The sequence below is a fragment of the Saccostrea cucullata genome, unplaced genomic scaffold (assembly GCF_032062105.1).
Source record: "Saccostrea cucullata isolate Sc308-1 unplaced genomic scaffold, CSIRO_AGI_Scuc_v1 ctg1142, whole genome shotgun sequence".
Taxonomy (NCBI): Eukaryota; Metazoa; Mollusca; class Bivalvia; order Ostreida; family Ostreidae; genus Saccostrea; species Saccostrea cuccullata.
The window spans coordinates 114,109-129,436 of NW_026941509.1; the positions used below are offsets into that span (position 1 = coordinate 114,109).

Genomic DNA, 15,328 nt, shown 5'->3' on the forward strand with positions numbered 1-15,328 from the left:
AGTAAAGGAATTCTGGGAATTTTTCACAAAGAAATTTGCCTGGCGTATGTACAGATTTCATTTTCGATTCTCCTCTGTTCTTACACGTTAGTCTATTGACGCTCGCTATAATTAATGGACTTGCAATTAGTATGAAAACGCCTGTCACATGCATTTGACTCAATGATAAATTGCATTTGCTGACAAGGTCATTGTTTCGACGATAGAACTTACGAAATGATGACTTTAAACAGGACAGTTCTTGTTCATCAACTTGTCGATAATTTACCTCGTTTTAGAAATACGCTCTTGCGTATCGAATAAAAGTGTTCTGAAATATATTAACTCCGTATGCAGGCGATGAAGGTATATTGCTGCATAAGAAAGGGAAGTTGAGGATAGAAAAGTAAAAGTCATCACGCTTATCATATAGCTTGGTTGTTAGATTACCATTAACGTCTTTTCAGGTGAAATATCCAAATATGAAACAGATTTGTCAGACAAAACAAGCATTATCAACATTCTCTTCTGAAGTCATCATTTCGAAAGTTTTGACCTTGTCAGCATTTTTCATAATAGTTGTTAAACAATTATTAACACACTGAATTGTCTACGAATTTTTCGGTTGTTCCCGGTCATGACAAGGAGCATTTGGAAGGGAATGCTCACTCCTCCATGTCACTTGATCCTACCTCTGAGAATTTTGGAGGTCCTTGTTTGCTGTGCTCCTAATTTGTATTGTTTGTGTATTGTTTAAATGGGTTTTAAGCTTGAATACTTTGCGTTTCTCCGTATTTCCTTTTACTGTTGGGAAATCTTTCAAATATATGATTTTTAAAAATAACCAGATTGTTATTGTAACAAATGGTTTATAAAATAAAGTAAAATGTATTTAATGGATGTATATAAATATTATATTTTTGCATTACATAGTTGTTCCGGCTAAACAAGGGCATGTGGAACTTTGCAATAAAATGGAACAATTATTGAATCAATATTAAAAAAAAAAACCAAAACAAACAAGTCAACAAAGATTTTTAAACAATCCTTCATTTATCATTTATTTCTTTCAACTAACAATATAAATAAATACGTAAAAAAAAAAAAAAAAAGCTAGCGGCCCCATTCAACAACAATAATACATATACCGACCAATTCACAAAAATATTGTTTTTATTCTATTGAAACGAAAAGTAAAATTAACTCATTATTATGTATATATTAAGCAAATACATTTAAACATCCCTATAAAGTTTATCAAAATGATGCACTCAGAAAGCGTTAGATTTTTTATAGAAGACTCCAAACTATGAAGGCGGGGATTACGATTAGCATGGTGGTGGATCCAAGATTTGACGCTTTGCTCCCTAAAATGCAGATAAAATGATAAGCATATTATAATAACACCAACACCAATCATCGGATGTCACAAGTAAAGTATGTTAATGTAATACACATGTATATATCGTAAAACCACTGATTTTAAGTTTGTATCTTAAAAATCTCTAATCAAAGTCGTAATCCCAGAATTTACATGTAATTGACAAAGATTACTAAATAATGTGCACTGGAGATATTTCACAAATCTTCTTCTCTTCTTCGTTTGTAATGTGCCTGACACCAATGTTGGGTATTATCGCACATCTTCTTCTCGTAAAACCATTTATTTAGAGATCAAGACGGCTGTTACTTTTTATCATGTGCTTATTTTGTAATTATTAAAATAGACTAACCCCAGCTGTGAGTACAACATTGCCCTCTTTTTAAATAAATACAGTTTATAAAATTTGAAAGTCAATACAGTTTATAAGATGTATGATACACTCTATTAAGAAATTACACACGGTAAGATTTTGTAGTATAATACAAATATCCTGATACAAATCTTACCGTGTATACCGTTTTTGGAACTTGAGTCCAATCCTTTTGACATATTGCCAATAAAATATAGGGAAAACAATTGTCAAATTCATAGTTCATAGGAAAGCCTCCTCTTTTATCATTCTCATAGAAGAAAATTTTTAAAATATATCATGCTGCACAAAATGTTAAAAAGGGGGATTTTGATTTAAAAAACTCGAGTGAAGTATAACTTACTTAGAGGTGTTCCATCGGCACTAAGCAACTCTCCAGCTGCAAGAAAAAAAGAAGTTTACCTCAAAGCAGAATATATTTGTTATATTGTCAAAACTTGATAAACTCGTGAAAATTGTAAATGTCCTTTCCCATTTGTTGACGTACCTCTGCAGAAATTACAGGTAGCTGCACAATTCGACTCCATATAACTCCTGACGAACTGCAGCTCACAGAAGCCTCGGTCCCTCAGCAGACCACACGACTGTCCCATGTCCTCACAACGCTTCTGGGCTGAAATATTTTATGAACATGGCGATCATCACAAGAAATTCTTTTAAAATAAGTTTAATCCCAACAACTGTATTTGGTCAAGGAATTGCAACTACCTAGATATTTTCACGTCCTAGTTCTACCGATTTCATCTGATCTTAGTTTTTATGTTCAATATTATTTTGCCTAACCTTTTCTCCCACTATCACCTCCATTACAATAGAATTTTTTGGTCTATTTTTTGTGCCTTTTTATTTTCCCCAGCCGTTTGTACGACTGATACTCACCATTGCACAAGTTGCACGATTCCTTACAGTACATCTCCATGTACCGACTTCTAGTACAGTATCCCTCCCTGGCCCAGTAGGCACAGAATCGGTTCATATCCTCACAGGCTCCTATAGAACAGAAAACACCAAACAAATTAATAAAACAAAAAAAAAACCAAAGAAATCAATGAAACAAAACACCAAACGAATTAATAAAACAAAACACCAAACAAATCAATAAAACAAAACACCAAAACAAATCATAAAAACAATACACCAAACAAATCTATTAGAAAGGCAAAAAGCTTTTGGGGACAATACGCGAAAAATGCTTATCAAGAGTCGATGACTATCTCGCAAAAATAAGGTGTCGCGAAAATTTAGTGATCTACAGTATTAGAAAGGCAAAAAGCTTTTGGGGAAATAATGTCTGTCTGTCAATAGTGTTAAACTTTCATGGTAACCAAGTCTATGGAACGCTAATTTCTTTGAAGCGACATTAACAGATATAATCTGGGGGTGGGGTGGTACCTTCTGTGGGGGTGGTGGTTCTGATGGTGGAGGAGGAGACGGAGGTGGTGGTGACCAGGGTGGTGCCAGAACAGTTCTGGACCGGGTTGCTGGGGTTGTTGGTGGGACATTTACAGGAACAGTCCTTGCCGACAAAACCTTCTCCCGGACAACTCTGGGCGGGGCAGTCCTCTGAAGACAGAAAAAATTAGTTTTTATAAGTCAGGAGTAACAGGAGACAGTTTTAAGGTTGACATACTGGTTGATGTAGGGTCATACCTGCACAGTTGTACATAATGTTGGCAAGCTTGATGTCGTTGTAGCTGAGTCCGGGTGCTCTACCGATGATATTTTGGAATCGGGAGTCTATTGTCTGCACGGTTATTTGACCGTTAGTTGAAAAATCCTGAAATTTGCAGAAATAAATTTTGATTAACATGTTTTACTAATTCTTTATTTAAATGAAAAACTGGGGCTTATTTCATTTTCGTAAAAGGGATCCAATACCGCTATTTCTATAGGACAAAGATTTTTTTAGCATCAATAGAAGTATATAGTTTTTGAAAAAAAAATACCCTGGCTCCGTAGTGCATCACGCTTCTGTAATCGTAAGGTACTTCGAAATTATTGACTCGGCTCGTGGGGAGCCTGTTGAAGTTAAAGAGGACCGGCTGGGGTATATTTTCTGTGCGTATCCGGACAAACCCGTCCCTGTCCGGTCTGGATTGTTCATGTTGGAATCCCACAGCGTGTCCCATTTCATGGACCACGATTCTTCTCTGAAACATGGAGGATGTCAGTTTATTTATGTTTTAATCTTCGTTTCTGTGCAACAGCAGAAAACATTTAGTAGGTTTGGAAAGACCATACAGGTCTAGTCAAACACACAGCTAGCATTGTACTTTAAGATCAAAATAAAATATTGCATTTAGTTTTTTAAAAAGGAAATTTATCATTTGTTTTGTTCTCGTTTTAATTTTAATTGTAAAGCTACAAAACTTCGTTTCATTTTCATTTTTCTTTGATTAAAAAATTGCACATTCTGTATTGCAGAAGTTCAGGTTTAGGAAAAAAATATTGGAAAGAGGAATATCTGTTTATGAAGTGTGAAATGGTCTTACTATACGACATCCCCTGGCCAAGCTGATTGGCTGAACATTGCCAATTGTCCCAACAAAAGACGAACACCTAAGACAAATCGAGGCTTTAATCAATATCAATAATAATGTCAACATGTTTTCTCTCTTAAAATTATTTTGTAATATGTAAATAGGTTATTTACAGAGCTACATAAAAAAAGATATACATGCAAACTCACCCTTGGCCATTCTGGAATCTGACGGCTCGGGATTCGCCATCTCTTCGTTGGAACACGACACAGGTCTCTCGGTTCCAGTCGTCGATAGCGAGGTTAATCTGACGCAGTTCTGACTGAGCTGAAAGTAGAAGTTAAAACTGCTTCAACGATTATCATTGTATTTAACATGATAAAAAAAACCCATATATTTTGTAACATAATCCTATAAAAAATGTTCAATTAATAGTTTATTTATCTAGTTTACCAATTAAAAAAAAACATTTCAATCAACGTGTAGTTCCATGTTATAATAAGTTTTTATTATTCTAGTAAAACTCACAAAATGTGTTTGGTGCAATTTCATAAGGAACTATTTTATTTGGCCATCTGCTCGTTTCGGATCGGATCGCTTTCCTCTTCTTTCTCCTTCCCATTTTATCTTCTGCCATTCTTAAAAATTGTAAAACAGTATAATTATGTTAAATTTTTATTGTAAGAAATAGACAATAAGTTGAGAATATGTTGTGACAGTGCGTGATGATATGTTAAGGCGGTGCGTAGTGATTTGCTGTGGCGGTGAATGGTGTTTTGATGGGGCAGAGTGTGATGATAATATGCTGTGAAAGTGCGCAATGATATGTTAAGGTAGTGTGTAATGATATGTTTTAAGGTAGTGCATGATATGTTAAGGCAGTGTGATGATATGTTAAGGTAGTGCGTGCTGATATGTTAAGGCAGTGCGTGCTGATATGTTAAGGCAGTGCGTGATGATATGTTAAGGTGGCCGACTATAGTTTTATTGTGTGAAAAATACAATAGCGAAACTCTTCATTTTTATACCATATATAACTTACATTAACTTCAGTGTACATGCAAAGTTTGGGGGAAATCTACCGTCCAGGTATTTTTGAGGGACCGTCTCAAAATACAGGTACATTTACTATAGGATTATATAGGAAAATGCCAATTTTTAGCACTTAAAAGAAAATTATACAAATACTACAATTGAAATTTTGTTCAAACTATATTATTATACCTCATTATAAATATTCTACACATCGCGTTATCTGATTGGTTCTAGGTTATCACGTGATCGGGCCGTAATACTTCATATTTCCCGTCGTCGGCACGCTTTTCATCATATTCCACCTCTTCGGAACACCTAGTGAATTTTCCCGCAATATAGTTCTCGTTCGTTGAACGAAAACTGCAGAGAGTAGTAGACGTCACAGTAGCCTGGTTTACGTCACAAAACTGATGACAATGTGTTGACCAAAGGGTTTTATAGTTAACGTTAACAATGGTGTGAATTAGAGAGCGGTGCCGAATTTGAAAGTTTATGTCTATTTCAAAGGTTTTGCTTGTTTCGGTATAATAAACAATTCATTGCATGAATGTTTGGGAAACATGAAGACTTATTCAGCCAAGAAATATCATATTCCCCTCGGGCGAAGCCCTCGGGGAATATATTTTTCTTGGCTGAATAAGTCTTCATATTTCCCTCACTATCATGCAATAAATGTATAATATTTGATGAGTAATACTATATTATACAATATATGTAAGAAACACAACATTCTACCGTCTTGTTACCAGAGGGGACATCTCAAAATGCAAAAAATTAGCAAATTTTACTATTTTTTTAGAGTATTACAAAATATGACGCACACAATGGATTCACATGAAAACATAATAAAAACTTTTAATAATTAAGCAAAACCGTTGCATTAAAACCGTAAATACGCTTCATTTTACTATGATGCGCGAAATATTGCGTAATGGAATCTATAGTCGGCCCCCTTAAGGTAGTGCGTGGTAAAATGTTTAGGCAGTGCGTGGTGATATGTTAAGGTAGTGCGTGGTGATATGTTAAGGTGTATGGTGATATGCTTAGGTAGTGCGTGGTGATATTTTAGTTTTTATGATACCTTTCTTTTTCTTGCTGCATATAATCTTCTAATGTCATCATTATGTCGTGTTCTACTCTGACGGTAGGGTTCTCGCCTGATGCACTGGACACCAGATCAAAACTCATACCTACGTACAGAAGCAAATCACAAAATTTTATTTACAATCGCTCTGTTTATAGGTGTTCAGAAAGAAATCACCTAACATAATAACATTCAAAGAGCACACCCGTGAAGGGTGCAAGAAAAATAATTTTTAACGGTCAAACTCATTGTTGTTGTTTTGCTCATGTCTCAAATTGACTCATTCTTGCCAAGAGGATTATCATAGCATGTATTGGTTTGTTCCGGTGCAAAATGTTGACCAGGGAGGCAGTCTTCTAAATTGGAAAGTCAACTTAATCATTCTGATAAGAGAGGAAATCTTTGCTTGTCAAAGGTGAATTTTATGACACTGGATTGTATATTTTGTCACATTTGCCTTAGAGAGTTGTTTCAAGTGAAATAAATCATTGACAATTAAAATAAAATCATTTAAATCAGCTTTGTTAAGCTTTGTATATATATGTTAATTGCTGAAATAATAACAAAATTGATGGAGGGAACTTTTATACTCTTTTACTCATAAGTACGCAACAGGAAATGGTCACTACGAGATGTTAACACAGACATGCCCCATAACCCTGTAAATGTTTGTTGGCTGAATTATTCTGCACTGGTATGCTTTGTGTATAATCCGCCTTTGAAAAGCGGACATATTTATTTAGGATATAATTCCATTAGTGACTTGTTGCCACCAGCACATTCTTTTGCGCGTTACATTTTGAACATTAGGATGCAGATCAAAGAAAACAACCAGTCTAATTCCAACTTTTAACACTTGCAAGAGGAAAGTTATTTAATTATCAGTCCTTAGTAAGATAAGAGAAGGTAGCGAACAAAAAGTTTGATTACCCCTGCTCCAGACTTGTAGTGATGCAATAGTCTTCTGAGATTGTTCTGAGCTTGTTGGTAATCTACTACTAATTTCATTCAAACAACCCTTGTTATTACTTTTTTCAAGCCTTGCAAAATTGGATGTTGAAAAAATCGAGGATAATGAACAGCCTTCTGGCTCAGAAAATCTACAGACCACTTTTTGCATTCATATGGAGAAATCTTCTTTATAAACTTAAACAGGAGTAAATGAAAACACGCGCTGTGACATTCAGCTAGAGATTTAATAGATACTCGTATATCGACGATGTTTTAACAATTAACAATAGGTACTTCCATTCATATGTCGACTCGATATATCTAAGTTAACTTGAAGTAAAAGATACCACGTCTGACACATCTGTTCAGGTATTTTACTAGAAAAAAAAGTTATTGGTAATCTAACACCCAAAACAAGATAATTTCAATTTTTCAATCGGCACTTTGTCTTGCATGTATATCATTAGACCCTTGACCTCTGCATATGAATTTAATGAATTTAGCAAACATGTATCCGATCGGCAGGGGATGCTCACTCCTATATGACACCTGATTCCCCCCTCGTTTTTTAGGTCCGCGTTTGCTCTGCTCACGATTTGTAATGTTTGAATAGAATTTTGGAGCTTGAATACCAGTCGTTATCACTATATTCCATGAAATACAAATCCGCGATAAGAGCAAAAAACACAGACCTATGGAAATTGCAGAGGAGGGGTCTGGTGCCCAGGAGAAATGTTTTCCTGTTTACCGATCACACCGGCCCGTCCTAAGACCTATATATAGATAAAGCTAATGAAACATTCCGCAGTCAAATTCAGTATAAAATCAAATTCCCATTACTTGATTGCAATACGTCAATCAGAATATGACCTGACGATAGGTTAATCTGATTATTAAGATCATTATATGGACAACAGAATAAAGGAATGTTGACTTTAAACAAGACGGTTGAAATCCTTGTAAAATCAACTATCAAACTAAGCGTTCTTGTAGCAAGCTCGTGAATATCGAATAAGTAAAAGCGGAATATTGCTACATTAATAAGAAAATCTACGATGGAAAATATGAAGTCATGTTCATACAGTTTTAAATTAGTTGTTAGTTGGTACTTACCATATATTGTCATTGAACATTCAAATATGAAACAGATTTGGCAAACTCTTTCTAGCTGTGTCTAAAACTATACTGACTATACAATCAATTGTAATAACATCGACGATATACCTGCATGAAAGTCTATATAGTTATAGACCATAACAAGTGTTTTTTACTTCTGATGTTTTTGAATAATTTCTCATGAATTATTAAACGGCTTCTAAAGGATCACAATTATAGTGTCAAATTTAATTCCAACTGTTTGTTGGAAAACCTGATTTCTGAAGAATACTAAATGTTGTCAAAGAAGATCTCGAGTATCCTTTTTATTTATCCCGAGGAGGGGTTGGATAATGCGTAGAAAAGTCGATGGTTGATGATTCGGACTTAAAAATAACGCATCCCCTTCCATTTTTTAAAACAAAAAATAAGCGATAACTGGAAAACTTTGCATCCATGAACGGTTCTGAACTAATTTATACCCGTCAGTTAGTAAGTTAATTGTAAAAATGATTTTAATTGAGAAATTGATCAAAAGGTATTCAAAATGAAAAACTGGAATTTGCTTTCCTAAAGATTACCAATATACTGACCGGCGTTATGAGGTAGGTAAGATAAAACTTTTCTAACGAGATCAAACGGTTCTTGGAATTTTGTACTTCGGTATTTAGACATCTAGACCCAATAAAAAACAGTCCACGGACACGTGGGCACTGAACATAAAACATCATATTGACCTACTGTCATTGGTGGCTTCCATCATTAGCTCGTCAATTGTTTTTTCTTCCATGGCATCAGCCTAAAAAAAAAAAAAGGATGGAATCAAACATTAAAATGTAATTTTTAAAAATACGATCACAATGTACAATATTAAATCAATTGCTTCTTTCCTTTTTTGCATTTCATTTTTGCACATTTTTATAACAAGAAAAATAAAGTGTGGATTTTTTAATTTTACAAATCTATACTTATCCAATCAGAAATTAAACATTTTCCCCTACCATTAGGTACAAACACGTTGCTATAAAAAGTCCTAGAAACTTCATTGTAGTGGATCTGTTGATCTGAGGGGTTTAGGGGTAAATTGTATCGTTTTTGCCTTCCCCCTTCCATTTATATAGGTTTTAGCCGTGAGTCACTTCGTGTACGTAATAATGAGCTCTCGTGCAAATTTCGGGTGCAATATTCTTACTTTTGCATGTATGACAAGGTTCACCTACGAAACAATGCCAAGCCGTAAATTTATATTCAGAATTACGAATTAAAATAATTTTTTTTTAATAAAAGCATTAACTAATGTGAGAGGTGTATCACATGTTCAGAGAAATTATAAAAATAAAAACACTTTATATACTTATCCTATAGAATTTAATTGTGAAGCTTGGCCAGGAAATTGGAGTCATTTAACAAAAAAGTAAAACGAGAAACTTAGCATTTCTAGAGGTTGGTGGGTGTCTTTATGATTCTCCTGATTCTACAGAAAAATAGAATATAGTACGATAATTTTTTTCTTTCAGAAATGTGTACACATAATTCAATTATTGTACTGCAATTTGAATATACAAATGTTCAAGATTTTTTTGTAAAGGACAATGTCTAAAACCTTTTTTTAGATAATGTAACACAGATACATATTTGGACACTCAAGGCCGGGGTTTACTGATGTACACTCAGCCCCATGGTCGGATCTCATCGGATGAGTAGTATAAGAGAATGGCCGACTTCCTCTACTCCTTCACTGAATCATCATCCTGTACGGAATTCCGTGACTTTCACTTACCCTGTCAATATGTGATTCGCTACATATCCAAATAGGAACAAATTAAACTTGCTTTCTCAATGACTAAAAGTCTACAGTCTTAAAATTAAATTATCAAGTTTCTGCATGAAGAGCACATCAAACTAGGAGTTTTTCTTTCTCATTTAAGTCTTTCAAATACGGGAAGCAAATGAATAATTCGTATTCAGAAACACTACTAGACTTATTCATTGCAAATGTTTTACTTTGCTTTTTTTCTTTGAGTGCAAGAAGAATATCCGACGTGCTTAAATTTAAAATGTTCAAGTTATTTATTTTTTTTATTATATTGGAAAACTCATAAAATCAATAGTCATTTTAAAAAAAATGTTTAATTGCCTACTTAAGTAATGCTATGTAATACTTATCACAACAATAAGGGGATCTTCCGCCCCAAAGTATTTACATTTCATGATGTTCCTAGAACACTATATATGGAGGAGAACGGATCAGGTTTCTTTCTATGTAAGGAGATACATCATAAATGAATACTAATCAATCCACTATAGGTACGCTTGGGAATTCTAACAGATTGTTTGGAAACCAGATCTCCAAAAAACCATATGATTGTATGTCAGTTTTGAATATTTTTAATATCCCAAAGAACCAAAATGAATTTGAACCACCATTTATATATTGGATTCCGAAACATCATAAGAATCTTTACAAACAAAGATACATCTATTAGAAGGTTCCAGTAAATATTCAACCAAGCCTCTTTCTTTAATTCTCACTAACTTCAAGAGTACTGTGCAACAATATATTCAATAAGTGGTGTAGATACTTAATAATTCCAAGGAACTTTTGGACAATTTAAAATCATAAGATTTTACCAAAATCAACAGCTTAAAAACTTACGACTTTTCAACTTTATACACAACCATTCCCCACAATAAATTAAAGTCCAGACTTTTTGATATCATTGACAGCTGCTTTTTCAATAAGAATGGAACTCGTAAATTTACTTACCTTGTCATTGGTCATTTGCAAAATAATTTTGTTAAAAAACATTCTGATTGTACACACAAGTACTCTGAAGTTGACATCAAAAAGATGCTTGAGTTTCTGATTGACAATATCTAAGTTGTTTTAGGAGACCAGGTCTTCCAACAATCTATTCGAATTCCCATGGGACCAATTGCGCCCCGTTATTGGCAGAACCATTTTTGAATTCAAATAAAGCAGAAATTGTGCAAAATCTTATACTTGTATGAAAAGAAGGAAACACTTATGGCCTTCAACTCGACATTTAGATATATCGACGACGTAAAGTGTATTGTCAATTAACAATGGTAATTTCTATTCTTATGTCGATACGATACATCCTCTGAGCTCGAGATAAAAGATACCAAAGAGTCTGAAACATCTGTTTCATATCTGGATATTTTTCTGTAAAAAGACTTAATCTAGACGGTAATCTAACAACCAAGCTCTATGACAAACGTGACGACTTTAACTTTTCTACCGTCAACTTTCCTTACTTATGCAATAATATACCTTCATCTCCTGCATACGGAGTTAATGTATCTCAGTTGATTCGATACGCAAGAGCATGCTCTACGTATGATTAATTTCTAAACGAGGTAAATTATTGACAAACAAGTTGATGAAACAAGAATATCAACAATCTCGTTTAAAGCTATCATTTTGTAAGTTCGACACAATGGTCTAGTCAGAAGATACAATTTATCATTGAGACAAATGCTGACTGACTTTTTTCATACTAATTGTTAATCCATTATTTATACAATGAATTGTCGACGGATTTTTCCGTTACTTCCCGATCACGACAAGGAGCACACGGCGGGTGTGACCGGTTGCAGGGGATGCTCACTCCTTCATGGCACCTGATCCTTCCTCGGGTGTTTTGGAGGTTTGTGTCTGCTATGCTGTTATATTTAATTGTTTTATGGACTTTTGATCTTGAACACTGTTCGTTATCTCCATATGTTTCATGGATATTGTCAATCAGAAATTCAGCATCTTTTTAACATCAACTTTAGAGTACTTGTATACAATCAGAAAGTTATTTTAACAACAACAAAAAAATGACACACGACCGATGACACGGTAAGTAAAGATTTACGAGTTCCATCTTATTGAAAATAATGAAAAAGCAGCTGTCAATGATGTCAAAAATTCTCGAAATAATTGTGAGGAATGACTGTATATATAAAGAGTTGAAAAGTTTTGTGTTGATTTTTAAAATACTGAACATTGCATACATTTACAATTTCGTGTTCAGGATACTTAATTATGTAACAGGAAAAGGAGAAAATTGATTTTAAGCACTATATTCACATAAAATACAAAATTGTGGAGTATATGTGGATTTGTATATTTGCTTGAATATGTGAGAAAGAGTGAGAAAGAAATGGACATGAAAAAGATTTTCTCAATGACTAGAAAGTTACATTTAGTATTTGTGAATTACAAGATAAAATGCCACAAGCACGGATTCAGACAAGGCGCACTCTTTTGAGAGAGAGAGAGAGAGAGAGAGAGAGAGAGAGAGAGAGAGAGAGAAACGATATGCTTTATCTAAGGTCTATACAGTGTATATCTAGTAAGCGATCTCATTAAAAAGTTATATCAATAAAAAGTATCATAACCAAAATTTCGACATGTATGCCATTTTGAGACTATCAAAGCACCGGCAGGGAGGGGAGGGGGTATATACATATATCTTATTTTATAAAATCCCCGTTTGATTTATTCAAGAGGTCGAGGGACTTTGTTTTAATAAATTATTTATTGTCTGTTCCAAACTGACCAAGAGCCCCCTATTTTTCTCTCTGAAATGTCAGCTGTGACATTCTACGTAGTACTATCTTAAATTAACAAACACTCTTTGTATCACTTTTCTAGTCACCGTCCTCTAAAACACCGACAATTTTTATATTTCTCACATTTTTAATTGAACATACAAACCCTCCATTCTTTAGTACGATTGTTTACCTAAATAAAATACAGTATTGTTTAAAACCTATGAATTATCCTAACCATGTCATTCTGCATAATTACCATTTTAAAGTGTCGCATAAAGATCATAATGATACATTTGTAATCCATAGTAAAACAGTTCTTTTAATGCACTATATGAATGGATTAATATTCTACATGAAACATATGGCGATAACGAACTGTATTAAAGATCAAAAGTCCATAAACATTACAAAATAGGAGCAGAGCAAACATGGACCTCCAAAACATCGGAGGTAAGATCAGGTGCCATGGAGAAGTGAGCATCCCCTGCTGACCGGTCACACCAGCCTTGTGCTCCTTGTCATGATCGGGAAATAACGGGGAAATCCGTCGTCAATTCAGTGTATAAATAATGGATAACAATTAGTAAGAAAAACGTCGGTCAGCATTAGACTCAATGATAAATTGTATTTGCTGACAAGGTCATTGTATCGACCAAAGAATTTACGAAATGATGACTTTAAACGAGACTGCTGAAATTCTTGTTTCGTCAACTTGCTTGTCAATAATTTACCTCGTCTTAGAAATTGTTCATACGTAGAGCATGCTCTTGCATATCGAATCAACTAAGATACATAAAGTCCCTATGCAGGTTGATGAAGATATATGTTTTATCGCATTTAAGACATACTTAGGTCAGGTCTACCGGTGGTCTAAGGTTATTTTTTACTTAATTAACTTGGTCTAAAATAGCAATGTACTTATTAGCAGTATAGCAGAGCAATTTTTGCTCATCATAATAGTTGGATCAAATCCAAGTCGATCTTAAAAAGATGCAATAGTGCTTCTCCTTGACAATATGGGTTTGTAGGTTTCGCAGGCCAGCAGGCTCCAGGCTCCGGGGTCATAACACTTAGACGAACTCACTTTTGATTTCAGTCTCACTTTTATCGTTGGAATTAATGGTAGCATTTTTAAGTAAGACTGAGATCAAAAGTGAGCTCATCTAAGTTTTATGGCCCCGGGGCCTGGATCAAGAAACAGATTTAGATTGTGACCTCCAGGGGTCAATAGGTCACTAGAAGCACAAACATTGACATTATTATATAAGGTATAAATTCGATCAAATGGACATAACGCAATTACAATTTACAGAATGAACGTTTAATAAATAATGGAATAGACAGTTTATCATAAGAATGAAAAGTGTTTATTTATATTTTTCTTTTACAGTTGAAAAATTTTATTAAAGAACTTTAAAACATTGATATTCCCATGATTTTCCTGTTGCCCCAGCAAAGAAATTAATTTTAAAATTAATTAATCCTGGTCACAATACTGGGCTAAACATGTTTGAAAACAATCTTCCAACAATTTGCAAATGAGGGCGTATGTGAAAACTTTAAATATTTTGCTGAAGAGCCCATAATAAATACATGTTTATGATTTTGATATATGGGAAGACTAATCTTAAACGCGGTAAAGCTTTTAGATGGATTTAGAAATTTAAAAGCTTAAGAGGAGAATCTGTACTAAGGAAAGTTAACTTCTTACAAAAGAAGTCTAAGTATCGGCTCCAGGGTCATTATCTTGTACCTGACACGGCTGCTGCAAAAAGCATTGAAAATAAATGATTTTGAAGGGAAAAGTTAACAGAACTGACATGCCTTACAACTGAGATCTTATATTTAACTTCATCTTTGTTGCCCTATGAGAATTTCGCCCGCCCTGTTCACCCATCTTCCTTACGAATTCAGATAGGTCATGGGAAGTGTTATTTATCATTACCTAAGGATGAATATGCTGAGGTTTTCTGTGCAAAGGTACAGACTTAACGTCACCCGCGTGGCGAAGAGGATATCAGTCTGTTCTAAAATCGAGAAGTAAGGAATGATCCTTACGTCGCGGGTTCGAATCTCTCTGTGGGAAGTGGAGACCTGTCTTTCGGATTAGGATTCGTCTTAAGTAACGAAGGATTCGTGTTGCAGTAGGTACACGAGAGAGATTGCTCGCTGCTCAAGGATATGTCCAATTTGCAGCCTTACCCCCGGCAAGTCGTGTCCTCTCTTTAAGAGTGAATTCTTCAAAAAGACATTCAACATTTAAAGACTTAAAACATGTATATTTGTATATATTTACAACGGTTTACTGGGAATACTTTGTGGCATTCAAATTATTCAGAATATACTTAAGTCACTTTTTCAGGTCACTCAGGTAACCTATTGCT

The 15,328-nt window shown here is 34.4% G+C and overlaps 1 protein-coding gene across 1 annotated transcript; it reads right to left on the reverse strand.

Annotated features, from left to right (window-relative positions):
* Nucleotides 1-1,013: 1,013 nt before the first annotated feature.
* Nucleotides 1,014-9,535, reverse strand: LOC134257967 (zinc metalloproteinase nas-6-like). Its single transcript, XM_062740540.1, has 13 exons — nt 9,380-9,535; nt 9,120-9,177; nt 6,330-6,438; nt 4,742-4,851; nt 4,423-4,540; nt 4,226-4,292; nt 3,680-3,883; nt 3,384-3,510; nt 3,126-3,296; nt 2,613-2,723; nt 2,221-2,346; nt 2,077-2,112; nt 1,014-1,346 (listed from the first exon to the last, which is right to left on the reverse strand). Exons 1-13 carry the CDS (start codon nt 9,422-9,424, stop codon nt 1,270-1,272), a joined length of 1,359 nt encoding a protein of 452 aa, XP_062596524.1. The 5' UTR covers nt 9,425-9,535; the 3' UTR covers nt 1,014-1,269.
* Between the last annotated feature and the right edge of the window lie 5,793 nt (nt 9,536-15,328).

Coding starts and splice junctions, on each gene's coding strand:
- LOC134257967 (XM_062740540.1), bottom strand. CDS start 9,424: ATGAAGTTTCTAGGACTTTTTATAGCAACGTGTTTGTACCTAATG. Junction 4,293..4,422: donor AGATTCCAGAATGGCCAAGG/GTGAGTTTGCAT, acceptor GATTTGTCTTAG/GTGTTCGTCTTTTGTTGGGA. Junction 1,347..2,076: donor TGCCGATGGAACACCTCTAA/GTAAGTTATACT, acceptor TCTGCATTTTAG/GGAGCAAAGCGTCAAATCTT.